Source organism: Vicia villosa, unplaced genomic scaffold (genome assembly GCF_029867415.1).
Source record: "Vicia villosa cultivar HV-30 ecotype Madison, WI unplaced genomic scaffold, Vvil1.0 ctg.003055F_1_1, whole genome shotgun sequence".
Lineage (NCBI taxonomy): Eukaryota > Viridiplantae > Streptophyta > Magnoliopsida > Fabales > Fabaceae > Vicia > Vicia villosa.
Window position 1 is genome coordinate 105,124 of NW_026706101.1, and position 20,844 is coordinate 125,967.

Here is a 20,844-nt window from a genome sequence, read left to right on the forward strand (position 1 = left end):
ACACTCTCTAACTAGAGTCAGCCTCAATTCTGGGCTTTGTACAGAATACAAATTTCTTCAGATAATCCCCAGTGGAGTCATCTCCCAGAGTCAATAAAAAAATCAATCAAAAAGCCTCAAGCTTGGGCCTCATACAAGCCAGCTAAAGTTAAATCTTTCATACAGTAGATAGACATAGCTTATCTCTATAGAGGGCCATTTCTCCTATCTCACCACATTCAAACAAACAAACATTTCAATTTCAAACATTCTCCCATTTAGGACTTTGAAAGGCATGCTCTGAGGCAAACAAACCCAGACTTTTACACTTTCCCTAATTTAGATGAGAATCCTTCTCTCATTCAAGAGACACGTGACTAGCATACTTGCAAACATACAAGTAAGGTCCCTCTCTTAATGAAATGAGTTCAGCTTTTCTGTCACTCTTTAAATGTTTGTGGTGGAATAGTAGAAATACCTCTTTGTAAAGATGACTTCATGTCTCTTTACTGTAAACAGATACTTAATTCATGCTTCAACCTTGAGCTTTAAGCAAGGCACCAAAAATAATTAATTTCCCTAATTAGTTTCCCGAACTACAAAAAGCTCTGACTTCCATTAGGGATATGTAGGCATGAGGTTCACAAGGAATCTCAGCGAGCTAATAAAAAACCAAAAATAGTTAGTCTGTCTTTCTTTTAAATCAATTCAGTTCCTTCTCCTAACACAAAGGAGAAACTTTCCCAATTATCAGCAACAAACACAAACACATAGACAAAGAGAAGGTTCCCGTAGAGTACTATGGATATGTAGGGTGCTTAAACTCTTCCCTATGTATAACTGACCCCCCGGACTCTAGAATTTCTAGTCTAGGTGAATCCCCATACTTAGAAACTCCTAGGGTTTATTTGAGATCTTTTCCCCCTTTCCTACTCGTATGATAATTAAAAAGTTCGTGTGATATCGTAGGAAGAACTGAAACAAAATTCATCCCGCCACGGGCGCATTGTCCTTCCAAATTTCGCGTGAAGGGTCTAGCATGCCATCCTCCCAAGTGAAACGGGGAGGTAAAAAAAATGATACCACACAATTACTCGATGGTCTCCCAGAGGAGGGACAAGGTCCCAAACCTCATTTCTCTTAAATTGGTTTAGCTCTTCTTGCATAGCTAAATACCAATGCTCATCGACTAATGCATCTTTGGAGTTTTTAGGCTCAACTTGAGAGAGGAAAGAATAATAAAAACAAAAGTTACTTATCCTTTACCGTGTTGTCACCCCTTTTGATATGTCTCCTAGAATGTTCTCCATAAGATGGTCCTTAGAGGATTTCCATGCAAGGGGAAGATCACTCTTCTCACTTGGTTGGTCTTCCACTTTCTCCTTAGGTGTTTGATCCACTTCCTCTTCATTATTCTCAGGTAAGAGGGATTCTTTATCTTTCTCAAGCTTGGCATCCGGATCTTTAAGTAAACTCTCAATTGAGATACCTGCACCATTAAGAACACTACTTTTCCGACAACTTTCGGATAAGACTCATCAAAAGAGACATGTACGGACTCTTCAACAATATGTAATCTTTTGTTGTATACTCTATAAGCTTTACTAGATTGAGCGTATCCTAGAAAGATACCCTCATCCGCTTTTGCATCAAACTTACCAAGATTCTCCTTTCCATTATCTAGAACAAAGCACTTACATCCAAATACATGAAGGTGGGAAATGTAGTGTTTTGTTTAGAATAGGTCGTATCAAGATCCTATTTAAAACATAACAAGCCATATTTATGGCATCGACCCAAAAGTATTTTGGAAGCCCATGTTCATTAATCATAGTTCTCCCAAGTTCTTCCAACACATGATTTTTACGTTCCACTACTCCATTTTGTTGGGGAGTTCGTGGTGCGGAGAAATTATGATTAATGCCACGATTACCGCAAAACTCTTCAAAAAGATGATTTTCAAACTCACCCCCATGATCACTTCGAATGGATACTATGTTAGTATTCAATTTATTTTGGAATAACTTGGAAAATTTCTCAAACGCGGAGAAAGTGTCACTTTTGCTTGCTAAGAAAATCGTCCAACAATACCTAGAGAAATCATCAACTATGACAAACCCATAATAGTTTCCACCTAGAATTTTTATTCTAGATGGTCCAAAGAGATCCATATGAAGAAGTTCAAGGGGTCTCGTAGTTGAAACAACGTTTTTAGATTTAAAAGAGATCCTCGTTTGCTTCCCCATTTGGCACGCATCACATAAGTGATCTTTGGAAAACTTTATTTTAGGTAGGCCTGATAATATATCTTTTGAGACGATTTTATTTAGCAAATCAAAGTTGACGTGAGCTAAAAGTCTATGCCAAAGCCATGAGTCTTCACTAATAGTTGCTAGACATTTGGCCTCAATCAAGGATACTTCATTTAGATCAAGCATGTATACATTATTTACCCTCAGGCCTTTGAATACATCATCTTTCTTGTCATCATTTCTAATTATGCAACTTTTTTTAGAAAATGATACTGAGTATCCTTTGTCGCATAATTGACTGATGCTAATAAGATTGTGTCTAAGGCCCTCAACTAGAAGGACGTCAGAGATAGTAGTAGAAGAGGGATTACCTACACTACCTTTACCGAGTATTGCTCCCTTGTTGTTATCACCATAGGTCACAAATCCTTTATTCTTAGCCACAAAGTCATAGAATAAAGATAAGTCACCCGTCATATGTCTTGAGCATCCGCTATCTAGAAACCATCTTCTTTCGGATGGCTCAAGACATTCCACCTACAAATTTAAACAAGGGGAATAGGTACCCAATTTTCATTGGGTCCTTGTGTGTGAGTGAAACAATGGTTGCTCTTTGGAGTCCATTTGAAAATGCCTTTGGGAACCAAGAATCTCCTAAAGCGACATTTTTTAATGGTATGCCCCCTTTTGCAACAATATAGACATCTTGAGTTTGAATGGTCATCACATTTGCTAGATTGATCTTTTATCACATAAGTGTATCGTTGATATGGATTTATCATACTATTTTTAAAATGTGATCGATCAATAGCATATGTGATTTTTGGTTGTGAAGCCTTGTCTAATTTGGCTTTGATAGTTTTAACTTCTTTTTGCCAAATGTAACAAGTTTCACATCCTCTCCATCTAAACCAAGGACTCTTGTCAATAAAGCTTGTGTCTTTGACACTTTTGATCATAGATTCCTTGAGAGTTTCTAATTCCTTTTCGGAATCGGAAACTTTCTTCTCAAGGTATTTGAAAATTCTTTTTTTTGAAGCTAAGCGTTGAAATGCTTCCATAGCTTCATGATGCAAAGTATCAAAGGCATGCTTTAATTCAAAATAAGACATAGCATCAACAATATTGTATTTATCATGACTTACAATCTTTTTCTTCTTTTGATGTGCCATGAGACATAGGTTGACGGTTTCCTCTTCATCGCTTGAGCTTTCTTTGCTAGATGAGTCACTATCACTTTCCCAAGCGATATAGGCTCTTCTTCCTTTTGTTTACTTCTTTTGAGGTTTACTCTTTGTCTTATCTTTCTTAAGCGAAGGGAAATCCGGTTTGTAGTGACCCTGTTTACCATAATTGTAACAAGATCCTCTAGGTTTAGTCTTCTTGTACTCATATTGCTTGTTAGGCTTTGATTGACGTCTATAGTCAACTAGATTGTTGTCCGAGTGCTTAATTTCATTCTTTTGAAGATATTTATTGTATCTTCTCACGAACAATCCCATATCTTCATCCGGACTATCATCTGCGTCACTAAATTCACTATCACACGTATCTTTGGTGGATGACTTAGAACTTGAAGCCTTTAGAGCAATAGACTTCTTTTCGGTATCCTTTGACTTCTCTTTCTTTTCTTTCTTTTCGTGTTTGTTTAGGTTCATGAGATCTTGCTCATGTTCTTCTAGCTTTCCAAATAAAGCCGTGAGATCCAATGTAGAGAGATCGTTGGCTTCTTTGATTTCCGTGACCTTAGGTTTCCATTCCCTACTAAGACATCTCAAAAATCTGTTAGTAGCTACGACATTGGGAGTAATATGTCCCAAAGTGTGTAAACGATTGATAATATGAGAAAATCTCTTTTGCATTTCCGCAATGGTTTCACCTTGCTTCATATGAAAGAGATCAAACTCTTGCGTTAAGGTATTGATTCAAGCTAGCTTAACATCATTAGTTCCTTCATGGGCGACTTGTAATGCATCCCACATTGCCTTAGCTGTTTGGCAATGCGACACACGAAAGTACTCATCAACCCCTAAGGAAACTATAATCATGTTTCTAGCTTTCCAATCATACCCGTAATTCTTTTCATCTTTTTCATCCCATTGTGCTTGAGGTTTAGGTCTTGTGATGCCTGCATCGTTATTATGGTGATAGCCATAAGACCATTGACGACGACATCCCATATTTTTCTATCAACGGAGTTGATATGAATGCACATACAGTCTTTCCAATAACTATAGTTTTCTCCAATGAAAACAGGCGCTTTATTATACGCCCCTTTTTTACCGCTCTTCATTTTCTAAAAAGTTATATCAAGCACTAGAATGAACTGGAGCTCGTGATACCACTTGTTAGACGATAGGAATGGTCTAGAGGGGGGTGAATAGACAACCTTTTTCCGACTTAAGAAAATTTTAGTTTTTGAAACGTGACTTCCCTGAATCACTTAATCGTTTAAGAGCGATTGCGTTATCGGGGACCGGATATGTGCACTAAACCGAACGGATGAAAAATGGCGAATAATGAATTACGTTTTAACGAATTTATCAATTACTTCAATTGCACACTTGATAGTATATTACTCACAATGAACGTTTACACTAAAATTTGAACAAAAATTGATTGAGTAATTTTATCGAACACTTGGTGATCGATATTTACCAAACCTTTGTTTTTGCTCAACAATGGAAATATAATGAAACAAATAGAAACAAGATAGAAGTAAGAACGATAAAGAACACGAGATTTGTTAAGGTAGTTCCTCTATCGTCCTCGCAGGAGTACGTCTGCCCCTAATTTCAAATGAAATTAGGAAAGTTTTATTTGATTGCAAAATGTTTAACAAGGATAGAATGTACCAATCACCAACTACACACATGCAGAAAAATTAAATACAATTCGATCCTCCCCTTGATTCAAGTTGAATCAAGTCAATGTCAATGATCTTCACCGATCAAGAACCTGATCGTTCCTTTCTCAATCCTCCGGTTGTAGCAAATTTGTTGAACGGATCTTCAATCCCTCAATCCCTTATGCACGGCTGAATTGATTACCAAAGCGAATCGATCGTCAAAAACCTTCGTACCAAATCCTTGATGAAGAAGGAAAAACCCTAAGGTTTTATACAAGAAATACCCTCAACAATCTTCACTCGAACAAGATAAATGTCTACCGTCGAATCTCAAACAAGACAAATGTCTAGCGTCGAACCTTATCAACACACGTTCCTTACTCCGATCGAAAAAGATGATTATGTGTGATTTTCGATCAATAAGCGAAAGGTTGAAGATGAGAAGAAGCTTGAGTATATCTTTCACGTTTCTTGTTAAAAATGCTTGAGAATGACCATTTGGATATTTATACCATACACATTGCATATGCCAATTTGAATACAGCAAAAACCAGTTTGAGAAGCGATAGGTCGACCTGCTCCCCTGCATAGGTCGACCTGTTGAGAGTATTGCACCTGAAAATGAGTTAAGTGTGACACTTGCGTCGACCTGAAGGGTCGGCATGCGCAATCCCGTGAGTTCCTCAAAATACCATGCGTCAACCTAATCCATCAATGCGTCGACGCACTTTGATCTTGCACTTGAGTCACCCAAAAATTGATGCGTCGACCTGAAAGGTCGGCATGCGCATACCCGAGATTGCACCAAAATCACATGCGTCGACCTGAGAGGGTAATGCATCGACGCATTCAACACTTGCATGAAATCTTTCATAAAATGCTTGCAGTAGGTCGACCTATAGTATGTGTGAGTCGACCTATTGGTGTCTTATAGCCAAAAGTTCTTGTCTTTGTTGCATCCATTTGATTTCTATGATTCCATGTCGATTGTAGTTAATTCACAATGTCTTGACATCTTGAAAACTACACCATTGCCCTCACACATTGTAAGTACAAGCCCATAATCAAGTGAAATCAAAATAAATGATATCAAAAGATAAACAGAACTCTAGTCATTTGACTTAGAGCTTTCAACATCATCCTCTTCTTCCTCAGTGCCATCATCAGGACTGGCATATTCAACCTTTTCCCCTTCAGGTTCAACATCTCCTTCTTCAGATCCATCAACATCTTCTTCATTAGCATTGTCTACAAGCTCAGCATCAGATTCAAGAGAGCTTATCAATTTCTCAAGGCCTAGCTTCCTTGCTTCAAGCTCTTTACATGTTTCTTTTAGCACAACTATAATTTCTGACTTACTGGCTTTAGAGTCCCATGGGGTGTCTCAGCAGATGTTATGTCAATGTCACGAACATGGGTTCCTTGAAAGAGCTTGTGATGAAGGAGTAAAGGGCTTGCTCTTTTGCATACAGAATCTTTGTCATTCAGGATGTTAGGAAATTGATTCAAGATAATTCCACAAATAAGGGAGGGGAAAGTAATAGGGCCTTTAACACTATAGCTACCAGCATGCTGTAAAGTTTGCTCAAAAATATAAGTCCCATAGTCAACTTTGTTCTTAGTACCAATAGCAAAGATGAATTTATCTATAACACCAAAAATTGTAGACTTGTGTTGAGTTGGCACCCAGTTGGCAGCTCCAATCCTGTGAAGTTTAGCATACTTCACACTTAGCTTGCTGGCATTTAACTTCCCTTTGACAGGCCACGTCTTGACTTTTCCAACAGTAATTACCTTGCACATTTGATTGTCAGACACTTCCAGCTCAGGCTGAGCTTCATTGGATCTTTCCAGAAATTTATCGATCACAATGGGGGAGAAGTTAACATAATTTCCCCTTACAAACACTTTCAAGTAATCCTTAGCTTTCTTGTTGGCACAATCTTCTTGTAAATTCACAATGAACTCCTTCACGAGGACTTCATAACATTTGGAGAATTGAGTCACAGTTTTTATCAGCCCAACTTCATGAATGAGATTCACAATCTCTTCACACTCAAGAGCATTCTAAGCAAGCTTCCTCTCTAAGGACAATATTTTCTGAAAGACATATTTCCATTTGATTGGAATGGATGGATAGTGAAAAGAAATATAATCAATAGGCACTCCAGGGACACAAGCATCAAGCTTGCTAGTAGAGGCTTTCTTCTTGGGAGGGATGTCATTGACACCCAGAGCAACATCAGAATCTGACTCAATCTCAGCAATAATTCTAGCCTTTCTCTTCTTAGGCACCACTTTGCTCCAAGATTTCTTAGGTCCAACAGAAGTGGGCTTAACCACAGTCTTTTTGGCTATACTTGGATTGATAGAAGCAACCAAGTCATCATCAGAGAGGTCATCAAGGTTGATCACCTTATCAGCATTGGTTTTCTCAGGTTCTTTCTCTTCAGCTTGACCACCTTCAGTGTAGTCCTCATTCTGGTCAACAGATACATTACCATCATCTTTACAAGGTACCTCTTCATCATCCACAACAGCAACATGGACCTCAGTATGATCATCATCAGCAACAGCACCGTCCTTACCAAGAGTCTCTTCCACATCATCATTCTTATTATCATTATCATCCACATTAACATCCAAATTAACAGCATCATTCACATTATCAATGTTTTCTTCATGAACAGTCGCGTCCATATCCTCATTTACTTGGACAGAGTCAACAACATTACCACTAACATGCATATTGTCTTGTGACTCAGGAAAAACAGAATTTAAAGGAACAGAAATCCCAGGTACATCATGATTCTCAATCAAGATACGGGTAACAATTTTAGCAATGGCGTTGTGAGCATACCTAGAACCTTCTTTAGTCAATTCTTCCCTAGAGGGATGAACACGAGATTGAGAAGTCTGACTAGAAATAGGCTTTTTAGGTCTTCTTGTTGTTTCTTTGGTTCTTCGTGCATGCGATGTTCCTGGCTTCTTTGCCACAAGATCGTCTGGAGTCACCATGTGTAAAGGGATGACCTCAAGAATCTCATTAGGGTTAATGGGAATATCATTTGTACCTTGAACATGAGTAGAGGAAGCAGTCATTTTTGAGGGAGATTGAGGGTTTGACTGTTCATAAAGAGAGCTTGTTATTTCTGTGGTTGGAGGCGAGATGTGAGAAGTGCAAGAGACTGAACACGAAAGTATGGTAGTGAGTTTAGAGGAAATGATTTCACTAGGAGAGGGAGATTTAAATTTTGACCAATCATAAAATCTGAAGTATTTTTCTTATTCAAAACGTAATTCCCAAGGAACTGTAATTGCTAGAATTCCTAATAGAGGAAAATACCCAGTTTTCTTCTCAAGTTTTCAAATTGAGAAGCATCGAGGGCTTTAGTAAAGATATCAGCAATTTGTAATTCAGTAGCCACATGCTCCAGAGTAACCACAATGTCTTCCACAAGGTCTCTTAGAAAGTGTTGTCTAATATGCATATGCTTGGTTCTGCTATGTTGAATAGGATTCTTTGGAATATTAGTAGCACTTAGATTGTCATAGTGCAATATCATGACATCCTGAGTGACATTGTATTCAGACAACATTTGTTTCATCCAGACCATCTCATCCTCAGATTTGAAAAAATGCTTAGCTATCTTCTCTTACATCCCACCAAAGACTATATCATCCACATATATCCAAGCAATCATGAGTTTTTCACCTTCATCCTTCACAAAAAGGGTTTTATCTATCCCTCCTTCCTTGTAACCATTACTAGCCAACCTTTCATACCAAGCTCTAGGAGCTTGTTTTGGTCTCCTTCGTTTAAAACTTCTTGTTTTGCCTCTAGATTTATTTTTATTTAAGACAGAACTTGAGTGTTCAATCTCATCACATAGCTCAAGGTGAGATGGCTCTGTTTTAGTAAAGTTTCTTTGTTGATAGACCATCCTTTTGGTAAGTGCACGAGCCTCAGGACACGTGGACTTCAAGTGACCTATCTTGACACATCGATAGCATCTCTTATATGAGAGATATGTGCCCCTTTCTTGATGTTTTCCTCTATGTTGGAGCTTTTGGTTAGACATCATCTTCTCCATCATGTAAGGCATGTCTCTTACTTCTAAATTTCTGTTATGTGATGTATTCAACATCTTTCTTTCTAGAGCATCAATGTTTGACAGGAGACTTGTGTTTTATTCTTGTAGGAGAATGTGAGCATTTCTATACTCCAACAAACTTGCACATAGTCTTTCATTCCTTAGACAGGTCTCAGAAAAAACAGAAACAAGTTCACTAACAGAGAGTTCTCCAACATATGTCTTTTCATCAGATTCATCCACATCTTCAACAATAATCTTTATCTTTGTAAAGGGATCCACTGTTTTTACTGATCTTTCTTGATGATTATCCTCAATCTCTTCTTTGGTCATAGGAGATTAAGAGGAGTACTTTGAGATTCTAGGCTTCCATAAGTAACAGTTTTACTTAGACCTAAACCCCTTCATGACTTCCTTATGTTATCCATTTGTGACGATACATTATTTTTTTGTGAATCTGACATTGAAACCTTGGTCACATAGTTGACTGATGCTGATCAGATTTACAATCAGTCCTTTTGCCAGCAGAACATTGTCCAGGTTTAGAACCCCAAGACATTCTAGTTTTCCAACCCCTTGGATTTCTCCTTTTTCTCCATCACCAAAAGTCACATAGTTAGAGGAAAGAGGAATGACATCTACCAATAAATTCTTTGTACCAGTCATGTGCTTTGAGAAGCCACTATCAAAGTACCAGTCTTCTTTGGATGTCAGCCGTAGGAGAGTGTGGGCTATTAAGGTTGTACCTTTAGCAACCCATTGTTGTTTCTTGACTAGAGTGTTCTACTTTGGTTTTTCCTGAAGTGTCTGATTGGGATAGCCATACAGTCTGAAGCAAAAAGGTTTTATGTGACCAAATCTTCCACAGTAGTGGCATCTCCATTTATGAAATTTCCTCCTTGTATGGTTCATCCCCCTGTTTTCATGATGTTGAGACATTGGTCTTGACAACATATTTGGCATGTGGACTTCAGGCTTTGACCTCTTGAACCCTAATATGGATTCTAATCTACCCACAAATCCTATTCTAGACATGTCTCCTGATCTCTGTCCAACCTGCAGAATTTCTTCCAGGGTGTCAGTTCCAGAGTTCAGCATTCTGACAGATTTTGACATTTGATTATGCTTGGAGTTCAACATGCTAATTTCACCATTGAGTGAGTCTATGGTTGCAATATGTTCTTTCTTTTCAGTTTCCAATTCCTTTATGAGTTTCTTTTGCTTCTCCACTTGTTTACAAACTTCATCACTCCTGACATATAGCTCTTTGTAAGAGGCTGCAAGCTCATCTTCACTGGAATCATTATCAGATGCACATATAGTTGTTAGTGCTATGATGTGTTTTGCAGTTTCTTCTTCAGACTCACTCTCAGAATCTCCATCAGACCAAGTGACAGATTGTAACACCCCGTTAATTCTTGTTATTAATTTAATTATTTTTCTTTAATTAAATCATAAGAGTTAATAATTTTTGGGAATTATGTGGAAAATGATGAAATATTGGTTTGGGCTAGAGTGGTGAGTAGCAGAAGGGGGGGTGTTAGCTAAGCAAGCCCATTATAATATTTTATTTTATTTTTCATAAAATAAAGGAAAATTGGGGAAAGAGAAGCAGAAGCAGATTTTGGAACTGAAGAACACGTGAAAGTGAGAAGAGCCAAAGGGGGAGAAGAACTTCGAAGATTCGACTCTGAGGTAAGGGGGGATTCTTCGGGTTAGTAATCCTTATACGATTGTAGGTAGTATGATTGATTAGGATTGTTGTCTAGTTCAATCGTACGTGTCGGGTTTGGGAATTTTGTTAGGTTTTGATGAAATTGTATGAATTACATGATTCTGTTAATACTCATGTTATATGCTGTTAATACTTGGATAAAACTTGTCTGAAATGTGTGATTATGTGAAAATTGATGGTATTTGTGTGCTATGTTCGTATGTACCTGAAATTGGGGAATTGGGATAGGGTAAATGCTGTCAAAATGATGAATTTGGCTGTGCAGGTACGTAGGAACCGGTTCCCATGTAGGGACAACCCGGTTCCCCATAGTAAAAATCAGAGGCGTGTTTTGGGAAGCTGACAGGAACCGGTTCCCATGTAGGGACAACCAGGGTTCTGCAGCATTTTTCTAAAAATGTTTTATTTTCCAAAACCCATAACTTTTGATCCGAGTATCCGATTTATGTGCCGTCTTGGGCGTTGCGAAGCTAATGAGATGCTTTATCTGATGAAGTAATAATACGGCCAGTGGCCGACTTATTTATTTATTCAATTAAATTATTGTTGAATTGGATTAAGGTGGCAATTAACACTAATGTGATGTGTATGTTATTGTGATGATGTGGTGTATGTTGTGAATGATTGAATGATGCTTATACATGTACATACTTGTTATGATGTTATTGGTAAGAGGTGATAAGCGATGTTAAGCATCGGAATGATGATGATGTATGGTGATGTAAGTATGTGTCATGTGTGCATTATTCATAAATCATTTGCATTGGAAGGCTAATTCCCATTGTGCGGAGATTAGCGGGAAGTCATCGTGTGCCCATGTGGGGTGTGAGCGATGAGGCAGTAGTCGTGTGCCCATGTGGGGTGTGAGCGACTAGAGGGCAGTATCAAAGAGAGAAGTCCTGTGATGTGATTCACGAATCTTGGTACGACATGCATGAGTGTCAGTCCATTCATTGCATTATAGCTTGATATAATTGGATGATTGTGTGTGGTGTGATAGACGATGCTTATGTGCTGATTGTTTGCTTGTTATAATAATTTCCGATTATATGTATGTTGAATGGATGATAATTGCTATGAGATCTTATTGCTTATGATTGTATAATGGTTATTAATTTGAATGAAACTCACCCTTACTTTGATGATTTCAGATTAAGGATGGAGAGGCGTCTTGATTGGGTGAAGATAGCTTGTAGGCTAGCCTGTAGTTCGTGTCGAGTCATGCTCTGATTGTAACACTGGGATCGATTATTCTAGCGTTACTTGTTATACTTTGTTGCCATTTTGGCTATGGATTATGTATTGAGTATTTGTGTGGAGTTGTTTCCTAATACTGTTGAATTAAGTTCCGCTGTGCTAAACACTTGTTTGATATTGGTTAATTTCTAATAAAGCATGACAATCGACTTGATTTTTTATTCATTTAATAATTGTAGCATCCTTGATGTGTTATTACTCTAATAATATTATATTTTCCGCGGGGGTTTAGAAGGGTGTTACAATAGTGGTATCAGAGCATAGTCGGTCGTTAGAGTCAGAGTCTTAGTGTCAGTGTTCCCTTGTATGCGACTAGTGTAAGGTAAAAACTGTCGATACTTTTATTCTAATGAGATTGTTTTGTGATTTAGCAGAACAATGGCTGGAAGAGGTGGAAGGAACGATGACGCTATCGCAGAGGCTCTAGGCATGATTGCTGGTGTATTGGGAGGGAATGCTAATGGAGCTGCGATTGGTGCTGATTGGCAGTTGAACAGCTTTCAGAGGAACAATCCTCCACTGTTCAAAGGCACTCATGACCCTGATGGTGCTCAGAAATGGTTGAAAGAGATCGAGAGGATCTTCCGAGTGATCGATTGTGCAGAAAATCTGAAGGTGAGGTACGGTACTCACATGCTATCAGAAGAAGCTGATGACTGGTGGGTTACTACTAGGACTGAATTGGATTCAGATGGGATTGCTATAACTTGGGCCATATTCAAGAGAGAATTTCTGAGGAAGTACTTTCCTGAAGATGTGCGGGGAAGGGAGGAAATTGAGTTCTTGGAGCTGAAACAGGGTAGTATGACAGTGCCGGAATATGCTTCCAAATTTGTGGAATTGGCTAAGCATTACATACACTACACCAACGATGCAGCTGGAGAATTCTCTAAGTGTATCAAGTTTGAGAATGGTCTTCGTGATGAGATCAAGCAGGGTATCAGGTATCAAAGAATTCGCCGATTTGCAGATTTAGTGGACTGCAGCAGAATCTTTGAGGAAGACAGTCTTAAGCTGAAATTATCTCACTCTCGCGAGTTAGTTGATTAGAAGGGTAAGAAGCCTATGGACAGAGGTACACCATATGGTAGGGGAAACCCAAGAGCTGGTAATTGGAAAAGGCCTAGTGGGGGAGATTCTGGTGCTTCCGTTAGGTGCTTCAACTGTGGTGAAACAGGACATAAGAAGAATGAGTGCAAGAAAGAAGAGAAGAAGTGCTTCAAGTGTAACAGAATGGGTCACATTGCTGCTGACTGCAAAATGAGAACAGTAACTTGCTATAACTGTGGAGAAGAGGGTCATATCAGTCCGCAGTGCACCAAACCAAAGAAGGACCAAGCTGGAGGAAAAGTCTTTGCTTTGTCTGGATCAGAAACTACTCCGGAGGATAGACTGATTAAAGGTACGTGTTTCATACATAACACACCTTTAATTGCGATTATTGATACTGGTGCGCATCACTCGTTTATTTCATTGGATTGTGCTAAGAGGCTAAATTTAGAGATATCAAAGATTAGTGGAAGTATGGTTATTGACACTCCTGCGTCGGGTTCAGTGACCACTTCATCTGCATGTTTGAACTGTCCTGTTGATATATTTGGTAGGAATTTTGGAATAGACTTAGTGTGCCTTCCACTCAAACAACTTGACGTTATTTTGGGGATGAACTGGTTGCAATTTAACCGAGTTCATATCAACTGTTTTACGAAGACGGTCATCTTTCCTGAAGAAGTTAATGTCGATGAGTTGGCAATGACCGCAAGACAAGTGGGTAAAGCAATTCAAGACGGGGCAGCCGTGTTTATGCTTTTTGCGTCGATGGAAGTGAAAGGAAGAATAATGAGTAATGAACTACCGGTGGTACGAGAATTTCCAGAAGTTTTTCCAGAAGATGTTAGAGAGCTACCACCTGAAAGGGAAGTAGAGTTTGCCATTGAGTTAGTTCCTGGAACCAGTCCTATATCGATGGCACCTTATAGGATGTCAGCATCTGAATTGACCGAATTGAAGAGTCAATTAGAAGAATTGTTGGAGAAGGGGTTCATTCGTCCGAGCGTGTCACCGTGGGGTGCACCGGTGTTATTGGTAAAGAAGAAGGAAGGATCTATGAGGTTATGTGTAGACTACAGACAACTGAACAAAGTTACTATCAAGAATCGGTATCCATTGCCGAGGATTGATGATTTGATGGATCAGTTGGTCGGAGCTAGTATATTCAGTAAAATTGATTTGAGGTCCGGGTATCATCAGATTCGTGTGAAGGCGGACGATATCCAGAAAACTGCGTCTAGAACGAGGTATGGTCATTATGAATACACTATGATGCCGTTTGGAGTTACTAACGCTCCTGGTGTTTTCATGGAATATATGAATAGAATTTTTCATCCTTATCTTGATAAGTTCATCGTGGTGTTCATTGACGACATTCTGATATATTCCAAAAGTGAAGAAGAACATGCAGAACATCTCAGAATTGTACTGGGAGTGTTGAAAGAGAAGAAGCTTTATGCCAAACTGTCGAAATGTGATTTCTGGTTAAGTGAAGTGAGTTTCCTGGGTCATGTAATTTCCAAGAACGGTACTGCCGTAGATCCAGCAAAGGTAGAAGCCGTGTCTCAGTGGGAAGCTCCGAAGTCCGTTACTGAAATTCGTAGCTTTCTGGGTCTTGCAGGTTACTATCGGAAGTTTATAGAAGGATTTTCAAAGTTAGCTCTACCATTGACGAAGTTGATTAGGAAGGGTCAAGCGTTCGTTTGGGACTCGAAATGTGAAGAAGGATTCTAAGAATTAAAGAAGAGGCTAACTAGTGCTCCTATTTTAATTTTGCCGAATCCAGCAGAATCTTTTGTTGTGTATTGTGATGCTTCAATGATGGGACTTGGAGGTGTGCTAATGCAGAACCAACAGGTAGTCGCTTATGCGTCGAGACAACTTAAAGTGCATGAGAAGAATTACCCGACTCATGACTTAGAGTTGGCAGCAGTGGTGTTTGTGTTGAAATTATGGAGACATTACCTTTATGGTTCACGGTTCGAGGTATTTAGTGATCATAAGAGTCTTAAGTACCTATTCGACCAGAAGGAGCTTAATATAAGACAGAGGAGGTGGTTAGAGTTCCTTAAAGATTATGATTTTGAGCTGAATTACCATCCGGGTAAGGCGAATGTTGTTGCTGACGCTTTGAGTAGGAAGTCCTTGCATATGTCAATGTTGATTGTGCAAGAATTAGATTTGATTGAGCAATTCCGGGATTTAAGTTTGGTATGTGAAGGCACTTCGAATAGTATCAAGTTAGGTATGTTAAAGCTGAAAAGTGGAATTCTTGATGAAATCAGAGAAAGGCAGAAGGAAGATGTGGGACTAGTTGACAGATTGACTTTGATTAACCAAGGAAAAGGAGGTGAGTTCAGAATTGACTAGAATGGCATAATGAGATTTGGCGACCGTGTTTTGTATTCCTGACGTTACTGAACTAAAGAAGAGTATCTTAGAAGAAGGACATCGTAGTGGATTGAGTATTCACCCTGGTGCTACTAAGATGTACCATGATTTGAAGAAGTTATTCTGGTGGCCGGGAATGAAAAAGGAAATAGCTGAATTTGTTTATTCTTGTTTGACTTGTCAGAAGTCAAAGATCGAACATCAGAAGCCGTATGGGACTATGCAGCCTTTATTTATTCCTGAATGGAAGTGGGATAGCATATCCATGGACTTTGTATCTGGATTGCCAAGAACAGCTAAGAACTATGAAGCCATTTGGGTTATTGTGGATCGACTAACGAAGTCTGCTCATTTCATACCGATGAGGATGGATTATTCGATGGAAAGATTGGCACAGTTGTACATTGAGAAAATAGTAAGTTTGCATGGTATTCCTTCGAGTATCGTATCAGATAGAGATCCAAGATTTACATCCAGATTTTGGGAAGGGTTACAGAAGGCCTTGGGTACTAAATTGAGGTTGAGTTCTGCTTATCATCCACAGACTAATGGTCAAACTGAAAGGACGATTCAATCATTGGAAGACCTATTGCGTGCTTGTGTATTGGAAAAGGGTGGAGCATGGGATAGTTATTTGCCGTTGATTGAATTTACTTACAACAACAGCTACCATTCGAGTATTGGTATGGCTCCATTTGAGGCCTTGTATGGTAGGAGGTGTAGGACACCACTGTGTTGGTATGAATCTGGTGAAAGTGCAGTGATTGGACCAGAAATTGTTCAAGAGACGACGGAAAAGATTAAGATGATTCAAGAGAAGATGAAGGCTTCTCAAAGTCGTCAGAAGAGCTATCATGACAAGAGGAGAAGAACACTTGAATTTCAAGAGGGAGATCATGTGTTTCTGAGAGTAACTCCTATGACGGGTGTTGGTCGAGCATTAAAGTCAAAGAAGTTGACGCCGCGTTTTATTGGTCCGTTTCAGATTACGGAAAGAGTAGGAGAGGTGGCTTATCGTATTGCTTTACCGACAACACTTGCAAACCTACATGACGTATTCCATATATCTCAATTGAGGAAATATATTGCGGATCCGTCTCATGTAATCCAAGTGGATGATGTGCAAGTGAGAGATAATATGACGGTTGAGGCGTTGCCTATGAGGATTGAAGATCGGAAGTTAAAGCAACTACGTGGTAAAGAGATAGCACTAGTCCGAGTAGCTTGGGGAGGAGCTGCAGTTTCCAATTCCTTTATGAGTTTCTTTTGCTTCTCCACTTGTTTACAAACTTCATCACTCCTGACATATATGTGAATACAAGATTACACTCAAAGATGTTTTTGATTCATGGCAAACTCAAATAAGCATTCAAACAACAAGACGGAAGCAGAAAATTCAAAGAAAAGCAAGCATTGATCACTCATGATAGAATAGGTTGAATCAACACAAGCAAAACAAGAAGAATGCAGAAAAGCAGCAGTTAGGTCGACCTACCATCAACCCAGGTCGACCTAAAATGGAGAAAAATTCATATACTCCTACTAGGTCGACTCACACATCATTCAGGTCGACCTAAATTGATGAATTTTACATACCAGCCTGTTAGGTCGACCTACACAACAACTAGGTCGACCTAATCTGAGAAAATGTTCCCAGAACGCATCAGAAGAGGATTCTGGTCGACCTACTCCTTCAACAGGTCGACCTAACTGGGAGCAAACTTCAGCAAGCACTGCTAGGTCGACCAAACCCCTACAAGAGGTCGACCTAACTGATCAAGAAAGTCCAAAAATCGGTTTTTCTTGGTTCCAACTGTTATGCAATCATATATATTGTGCAAGGGTAATTATTCAAAGCAACACCAACGACTGAAAGATACACAAACGCTTCTCATCTTCGTTCTTCATCATCTCCAACACAATTACACATAATCATTCTTGCGTTGCGGGTTAGTGATGAGTTCGATAACGTCCATGGAACGGAATTGAAGATTCCTAGTGGGTGAAGGTTTGTGGGGTTTGTTGGTGAATAAAATCTGCGGGTTTTGTCCTCCACGACGGGTGGTTCTTGGGGGTTTTTATCAAGAGGCGTTCATTGAGGATTCGGCTGAGTGTAACGATTGAGGAACGGGGAGTTCAAGGAATCAAGACACTGCAGAAGGGAATCAAAGTGAAGCTCTTGGATAACCTTGATCTTGGTCAAGATTAAGGGGGAAGAAGATTCAAAGGATCGACATAATTGGTTTATCGTTTATCGCTTTGTTATCTTCTTTGTATATACTACTTTCAACATTAATGAAAGATTACCCAATTTCAATTTGGAATTGGGGGCAGACGTAGTCGTAGCGAGGACGATCGACGAACTGCCTAAACAAATATCGTGTTCTTGTCGCTTTTACTTTTTCATTTACATTCTGTTCATATTTGGTTATAATAGCAAATTGATCAACGATTCGAGTGTTAAGATTGTGAACTAAGAACGTACATAAACATCACAATCCATCACACATTGAATTACCTTCAATTTGATCATTATCACCAAGTGTTTGTATATTTGTTTCTATCACTCTTACTGCATTGCAAACATTGTCCATCATACAAAAGTTAATCTGATTTTCAATAAGAGAAACGCCTTGATTCTGCAACATATACTCTTATCATTCACCTTAAGTCTTTGACTGGTTTTTAAACACATATATAATCATTTCGATAGTGGTTCGGAATAGACGCGAGTCGATTCAGAATTACTTCCGCTGAAAAGTCGTTTAAATCCGTAAAACTGTGAACGATCTATTCACCCCCCCTCTAGATCCTAAGGCCAGCGTCTAACAAGTGGTATCAGAGCTCTGGTTTATTCCGTGCTACGTGAAACACTTATTGGAAAGATGGCTTCCGGACCTAAAGGGGCTCACAATAGAGCTCCAGTTTTCAACGGTGAAAACTATGGATATTGGAAGGATTGTATGTGTGTCCACATCAATGCAATTGATAGGAACATCTGGACAGCTATTGTCAATGGTCCCTTTCAGATCACCATGACAAATGCAGCTGGTGCAGTTGTTCCAAAACCAGAAAATACTTGGGATGCTGAAGATGAAAAGAGATATGCATACGATTGGAAAGCGAGAAACATTCTAATCTCAGCTCTAGGAGTTGATGAATACTATCGCGTTTCCCATTGTAGATCAGCTAAAGCTATGAGGGACACATTGCAAGTTGCCCACGAGGGAACGGATGATGTCAAACTAGCTAGGATCAATACGTTAACTCAAGAGTTCGAACTCTTCCACATGGAAGATGGTGAATCCATCGAAAACATGCAGAAGAGATTCGTTCATCTGAAAAATCGGTTAAATTCTCTTGATAGACCTGTTTCCAATGCAGTTGCTACTAACAAAATCTTAAGATGTTTGAACAGGGAATGGCAACCCAAAGTTACAGCAATAAAGGAAGCAAATGATCTAAATACTTTAGACATCACAACTCTATTTGGTAAACTAGAGGAACATGAACAACACCTTAAATGCCTTGACATGCATGAGAAAAGGACAAAGAAAGAAAAGAACATGGAGAAAGAGGTAGAGAAGAAGTCAATAGCTCTAAAAGCTTCGAGCTCCAAGACCTCAAAACGAGAGCCAAAGGATAGTGACACAAGTGATGACGAAGACTCCGATGATGAGGAAATGGGACTGTTTGTGCGAAGATACAACAAATATCTAAAGAAAAATGGAGCAAAACATTCCGACAAAGGCAAAAGATCGTATACTCCTTTATATAGTAAATACACTTTTGTACCAAAAGTATCAACTAGCAAAACTCCATATTCTCATCATATTACCTGTCATTATTGTTGCAAAAAGGGACATACCATTGAAAAATGCAAATTTAGGAGAATTTTAGTTCCTAAAGGAGTATTTCAATGGTTGCCTAAGTGCAACAAATTGTGTACTCACTACCAAGGACCCAATGAAAATTGGGGACCTCCCTCTTTAAATTAATCTTGCAAGAAAAGTGTCTTGACATTGCCGAAAGGTTGTGGTTCCTTGATAGCGGATGTTCAAGACACATGACTGGAGACCTATCTCTTTTCGTTGAGTTTCAAGCAAAGAAAAAGGGGTATGTCACCTATGGAGATAACAATCGGGGAGCCATACTTGGTAAAGGAAGTGTAGGTAACCCTTCTACCACTACTATAACTGATGTGCTGCTAGTAGAAGGTCTTAAACATAATCTTTTAAGTATAAGTCAATTGTGTGACAAAGATTTTAAAGTAATGTTTACAAATTCTGGCTGCACAATAGAACATACTAAGAAAAGAGACATTATGTTTAAGGGCTTAAGAGCAAACAACATCTACATGCTAAAGCTGATGAGGGCATATTCCTTGGTTACTCACAATCTAGCAAAGCATATCGGATATATAATAAGAGATTACTTATAGTAGAAGAGTCCGTACACGTGTCTTTTGATGAATCTTATGCAAAATATGTCGAGAAAGGTCTGTCATTTAATGGTGCAGGTCCGTCCACTGAAGACATTGTCAAGGATAAGGAAGACGAGAATGAAAGTATTGTAAAGAAAGATGCTGAGAGAGAGAAAGATGAGTCTCACAATGAAAATGAAAAAGAAAGCATCTCAAACAATGAAGAACTTGCCAAGGCCTGGACAAATGTGAAAGACCATCCAATTGACAATATAATAAGAGACATCTCAAGGGGCGTTACAACACGCTCAAAGATAAGTAACTTCTGTCATCATTTTGCTTTTGTTTCACAAGTTGAGCCGAAAAACGCTAAGGATGCATTACTTGATGAGCATCGGCTAATAGCCATGCAAGAAGAATTAAACCAATTTAAACGGAATGATGTTTGGGACTTAGTCCCTCATCCGGGAGATCATCAAGTAATAGGCACTAGATGGGTTTTTCGTGACAAACTTGATGAAAACGGCGTTATTACTAGAAACAAAGCTAGATTAGTTGCCCAAGGTTATAATCAAGAGAAAGGTATTGATTATGAAGAGACATACGCTCCTGTAGCACGTCTCGAAGCTATTCGTCTCTTACTTGCTTATGCTTGTTCTAAAGACTTCAAACTATTCCAAATGGATGTTAAAAGTTCCTTTCTAAATGGCTATATAAATGAAGAAGTCTATGTTGCTCAGCCACCCGGCTTTGAGAATTACATGTATCCAACTCATGTCTATAAGCTGAAACGTGCTCTATACGGTCTTAAACAA

At 39.0% G+C, this 20,844-nt stretch overlaps 1 protein-coding gene across 1 annotated transcript; it reads right to left on the reverse strand.

Annotated features, from left to right (window-relative positions):
- Positions 1-6,187: 6,187 nt before the first annotated feature.
- LOC131640319 (uncharacterized) lies at positions 6,188-8,678 on the reverse strand. The gene is made up of 4 exons (XM_058910730.1): positions 8,426-8,678; positions 7,257-8,267; positions 6,439-7,058; positions 6,188-6,394 (listed from the first exon to the last, which is right to left on the reverse strand). Exons 1-4 carry the CDS (start codon positions 8,676-8,678, stop codon positions 6,188-6,190), a joined length of 2,091 nt encoding a protein of 696 aa, XP_058766713.1.
- Positions 8,679-20,844: the final 12,166 nt, after the last annotated feature.